General features: G+C 45.2%; 1 protein-coding gene across 1 annotated transcript; it reads left to right on the top strand.

The window, feature by feature from the left end:
• Positions 1–1,668: 1,668 nt before the first annotated feature.
• On the top strand, positions 1,669–2,616 carry LOC118935187 (olfactory receptor 139). Its single transcript, XM_036931263.2, has one exon. The coding sequence runs from the start codon at positions 1,669–1,671 to the stop codon at positions 2,614–2,616; it is 948 nt and encodes a 315-aa protein (XP_036787158.2).
• Positions 2,617–5,949: the final 3,333 nt, after the last annotated feature.

The raw sequence follows: 5,949 nt of genomic DNA, 5'->3' as shown, positions 1-5,949 counted from the left end.
CGTGCATCTCCTGTTCAGGGTGAATCAGGCTTACACTCTGCTCTGCATCTGCTTAGCCCTTGGTAGAGGTGAGTTTTGCCCAAGCATGGGGTTTGGATAGAAAACATAACCTAGAAACACCCCTGCACCTTCTCTTTCCCTCACATCACATGCCCCAGCTGTTAGTTCTACCATCAAAAATATATCCAGAATCCTACTACATTCAACAAATAGACTGGATGTATTCTTGAATGAAATTGTTGAATGAAAGGATAAACTGATGGGACCCTGAGTTCCTTGAATAGCTGTAATGATGCTAAGACCTAAAGTCTTAGGAATACCATTCTTCATCACACCTAGTGTCATTTATAGTCTCAGTAACAACACATGTCCAATTTCTTTCTGTTTGTTCTGGATTGTTTTTTATTGAAATATAGTTGACATACAATATTATATTGGTTTCATATGTACAACATACTGATACAACACTTATATACATTATTAAATGCTCATCACAATAAGTGTAGTTATCATCTGTCAACATATAAAGATATTACACTATTATTGACTATATTCCCTATTTTGCACTTCTGTCCCCATGACTAATTTATTTTATAATTGGAATTTTGTACCTCTTTATCCCCTTCACCTATTTCACCAAACCCTCCCTTCTCTATGGCAAGCACCAGTCCATTCTTTGTATTTACAAGTCTATTTCTGTTTTGTTTGTTTATTTGTTTTGTTTCCACATACAACTGAAATCATACAATATTTGTCTTTCTCTGCCTGGCTTAACTTCGCTTAGCATAATACCTTCTAAGTCCATCTGTGTTGCAAATGGCATCCAAGTTCTTTAAGAGACAATATACTGTTAAGGTGTGGGCTTGGGAGTCAGACAGTCCCAGGTTTGAGACTGAGCTCTGTCAAGAGCTTTACAACCTTAGGCTACCCTTAAATAATAATAAACCTTAAATAACCTTTCCAAATCTCAGTGCCCTGGTTACAGTGAGATAATAGTAGTTACCCCATAGGGCTTTGTGAGAATTAAATGAGAAATTTAATGTGAAGTGCTTAGCACAATACTCAGTATTAAATACTCACACCTTAAAAATGTGAGTACGCTCTTAAATCATTTTCATGTCTTCCATTTTTAGCCTGTGTATTTCTGGGCTTTGGTTGGCTCCTTGCTCCTCTTTGCTCACTGTCTTTCCTAATACTTTTTGATTTTGTAAGATCTCATCCTCCTACCCTAATATATATAGTTACTTTCCCATATTGTGCTTTCTGGAACCTTATTATACACTTGTTTACCTGTTGAGCTAGTCAGAGCTGCTATTCAGCCAGTATACACTGATATGGCCTTAATAGTTGTTAAAATACTGAGACACTTCTGGACCATTTTCATAAACAGCCACTGCCTGGGTTTCCTGAGTAGTTCCCTGGCCCCAGCACCCTCCCAGGGATTCCCATGGCCTCAATGCCAACCAGCAATGAGAGGGTTAGTGTCTGCCTCACAGGGGCCTCCAGGAGCCCATTCCAGCTCTAGGCTGGTATCCATGACCCTCTGACTGGCAGATGCCTATGCCATCTTACTTACCGTCCAGTGGACACAGGTTAAGTGCCCACTATGTGTCTCTCCCACTTTGGCAGGCCCAGGTCTCCTCCCGCTACAGCTCTCCACCCTAGTCCATGGATCCAGGTGCCTTGGGGAACAGGACAACGGTCACTGAGTTCATCCTTCTTGGCCTAACAGAGAACATACGACTGCAGCCCATCCTTTTTGCCGTCTTCCTCTTTGCCTACCTGCTCACAGTTGGGGGAAACCTCAGCATCCTGGCAGCCATCCTGGTGGAGCCCAAGCTCCACACCCCCATGTACTTCTTCCTGGGGAACCTGTCAGCACTGGACGTTGGCTGCATCACCGTCACGGTCCCTCCAATGCTGGCATGTCTCTTGGCCCATCAGTGTGGAGTTCCCTATGCGGCCTGCATTTCACAGCTCTTCTTCTTCCACCTCCTGGCCGGCGTGGACTGTCACCTCCTGACAGCCATGGCCTATGACCGCTACCTGGCCATCTGCCAGCCCCTCACCTACAGCACCCGCATGAGCCGTGAAGTCCAGGGTGCCCTGGTGGGCATCTGCTGCGCCATCTCCTTCATCAATGCTCTGACTCACACAGTGGCTGTGTCTGTGCTTGACTTCTGTGGCCCTAACGTGGTCAACCACTTCTACTGCGACCTCCCACCCCTTTTCCAGCTCTCCTGCTCCAGCACCCACCTCAACGGGCAGCTGCTTTTTGTGGGGGCCACCTTCATGGGGGTGCTCCCCATGACCCTCATCTCGGTATCCTATGCCCACGTGGCAGCTGCAGTGCTAAAAATCCACTCAGCCGAGGGCAGGAGGAAGGCCTTCTCCACGTGCGGCTCCCACCTCACCGTGGTCTGCATCTTTTATGGAACTGGATTCTTCAGCTACATGCGCCTGGGCTCAGTGTCAGCCTCAGACAAGGACAAGGGGATTGGCATCCTCAACACCATCCTCAGCCCCATGCTGAACCCGCTCATCTACAGCCTCCGGAACCCTGATGTGCAGGGCGCCCTGCGGCGGGTGCTCACGGGGAGGCGAGCCCCCGAGTGACAGGCCAGCGACATCAGAGGCCCTTCCTCATTGAGCACCCCCTGACTTTCTTATGCTGAAGGCATGCATGTGGGCAGAGGGACTCTTGAGGGTTGAGTTGAAGGATGGGAGGAAAGTGATTGTGTGGGCCAGGGTAGAACATGGTTTGCCCTGCATTTGGGTAGAAAAACTAAAGCTTAGGAAAAAGAGTATCTAAATTGCTGATAGAGGAAAAGGATAGGTGGGAGAGTTATAATGTGGATCCAGATATGGGACACAAACTTTTTACAAAATGTAATGGCTGTTCAACTGAAATATATTTAAAATGTTAATAAAAACAAAATGTTTCCCCCTCCCACCACCACCTTTAAAGATAAAATACATTTGTACCAGAGTGAGGGGTCTGTTTTAAAAAGATTCTTCTTCATGAAATAAACTTAGGATTGTGCAACTAAATTGGGGTTTGGCATTGCCCAGGAGCAGGCTGCCAACATCTTCTTCAGAGCAACATTATCAAATACCTGTTCCCAAACCAGTGTCCCCATCCTGACTGATCACCCAGGGGAGCATCAAATCGAGTATCATTACTGACTGTCACAGTTCCTCCACAAAAAACACAAGAATGTATCATCATATGTCTCAGGCATTAAGAATAGCCAAGCTTTACAAATAATCTAATTTAAAAATGGGCAGAGGATCTGAATAGACATTTTTCCAAAGAAGAAATACGGTTGGTCAACAGTCACACGAAAAGATGCTCCACATCACTAATCATCAGGGAAATGCAAATGAAAACCGTGAGATACTACCTCACACCAGTCAGAATGGCCACTAGCCAAAAGACAAGACACAATAAGTGTTGGAGAGGGTGAAGAGAAGGAACAATCTTCATGCACTGTTAGTGGACTGTAAATTGGTGCAGCCACTGTGAAAAGTAGTGTGGAGGTTCCACCCCAAATTAAATATAGAAAGGCCATATGACCCAGTAATCCCACTTCTGTGTATTTACCCAAAGAAAACAAAATCACAAATTCAAAAAGATACATGCACCCTTATGTTTATTGCAGCCTTATTTACAACAGCCAAGGTATAGAAGCAACCTAAGTGTCCTTCAATAGATGAATGGATAAAGAGGTGGTACATATATGCAATGGAATATTACTCAGCCATGAAAAGGAACAAAATTTTGCCATTTGTGACAATGTGGGTGGACCTAGAGGATATTATGTTAAGTGAAGTAAGTCAGAAAAAGAAATAGCATATGATTTCACTCATATATGGAATCTAAAAACAAAAACAAAAAAACAGATGGACAAAAACAGAAACAGATTCATAAATACAGAAAACAAACCAGCCATATGGAAAGTGGGCTGGGGATTGGCAAATTAGATGAAAGGGATTAAGAATTTTAAAAAGAAAAATAAATAAAAATGATAATATAAATAAAAACCATTCAGATTCTGTCCCTTTCCCATGCCAAAAAAAAAAAGAATATTAAGATTTATTTTTATTTTTAATGGCAAAATACACTGATTTATACTGGGACTTCTGTTTAATATGTGTAGGTAATTAGGAAAGGTGGGGAATGAAGGGAAAATAGAGGGAGATGTTTGCAGTTTACTAGTGAATGAGTTCTAGAACCCACAATTTTACCAAAGGAGCAGAGAAGTAAGGCAATCCAGAGGCAAGGCCTACAGAATGATAGCTGATTTCGCCTGCTGTCATGGCCATTTCTACAATATTTTCTGTGAACCATTTCAGACTGGTTCAGAAGTTGGAAGTCTGAGAAGAGTGACCTTACCTGGCATGCTTATCAGTTGCTTGAAGAACCCTGAAGGTATCTGAGAATATTTTCAGTCAAATGGAGGCATCTAGTCACTCTCCAAATCCAGCCACCCACTGGGTCCCTGAGAATTCTCTGCGAGTCTCTCACACCCGCGCTCTTGTCTTTGGGCAGGGAGATGCCTCCACATGTCAGCTTGGGTGTCCAGGTCCACTGGGCAGGAGGGGGGTGCCCTGTAACAGTCCCTGAGCCTGTGCCCCTGCTCCCCTCACTGCTGCCCACACTGTCCAATTAACCCCCAGAGCAGTATCTGTCCCGTGTCATTCTGTCCTGAAAGTCTACTCATTTCTTTGGTAGAGACAATGTAAACAAAAGGGAGACAAATGTAAACAAGGAAAATGTCCCCCCTCACCTCCTTCCATCACAGCCTGGTGGTTCTTCACTGTGTCAGATCGAGACTTCACCGTGTACCCCCCACCCTCCGTCATGTCTTCCTGGCCTCTCCACTCAATCTTTGTTTCTCAGCCACAGCGTCTCAGTCAGGGAAGGCTTTTGCTTGTTGGGTGACTCACACATCCCCTCACTTTTATTCATTGTTCCTAGTCTCCTTGCATTGGAGGTGGCAGCAGTGGGCCGGCGGCAGGGATGTGAAGGCCTGAGAGGTAGCAATGATTGAAGCTGAAAGATATGAGCTTGGGAAGGAATCTTGGAACATCAGTCAGAAAATATCTAATCCTGTTTATAGAGTTTATGTTTGTAGGATCTGGGAAGATAATGATATGAGGGTCCTAAAAGACTCTAGACCTTTATTTGGTATTTACAGGTAGTTGTCCAAGGCAAGATATAAAGAAAAGTAAATATGAAGCAAGCATTTTCTATGCCAGGCAGCTGGCTGAGAAGCCCAAGCTCTTGCTGCGTGCAATCGGCTGTGGTCCATCAGACAGTACTGGTCCGAGGGGTCTGGAGAGCTGCCAGCCAGGCTAACACTGCTACAGCAAGCTGTATGACACCAGCCAGGGCGGGTCCCCTCTGCGGGCACCAGTTTTCTCATCTATGACACAAGAATTACAGCATGCACTTCAAATGATTATTCTAAGCATTAAGTGACTTGAAATACAGAATTACTGAGTTGACAAGTATAGCATAGAAGGAGATGATAAAATTCCATTGGGTTTTGAGTAGGCATTGCTGTATTTCTAGAGTCTGTGCCCCCTCTCTAATAAGGGCCATCACAGGGGTTCACCGCCCCAAGCCCCAGCCTTCCCAGGCAGTGCTGTGCCCTTACGATGGCCCTCACTTCCCATGAATGGGCTCGTGAACTGCTCAGACCTGTAGAAGCTGCTGCCCTACCCCCCACGGACACTGAGAGGGAGCATGACTCATCTCTCAGGTCCTAAAACACTTTGGTGTATTTTCGTCTGTTAGACAAGAGGCAACCAGTGGATAAACTTCACTAACTTCCCCAGCTCGGCAGGGCCTCAGGAGGCACACCAATCTAGCAACGGCTCTGACGAGGGTGCCCATGGAGACACCCAGGGTCAGGACTGGGAGATGAAGTCCTTGCAAGTTCT

The sequence above is a fragment of the Manis pentadactyla genome, chromosome 4 (assembly GCF_030020395.1).
Source record: "Manis pentadactyla isolate mManPen7 chromosome 4, mManPen7.hap1, whole genome shotgun sequence".
NCBI classification, from domain to species: domain Eukaryota; kingdom Metazoa; phylum Chordata; class Mammalia; order Pholidota; family Manidae; genus Manis; species Manis pentadactyla.
Note: the sequence above shows the minus strand (reverse complement) of the source record. Positions and strands in the feature narration are given on the sequence as shown.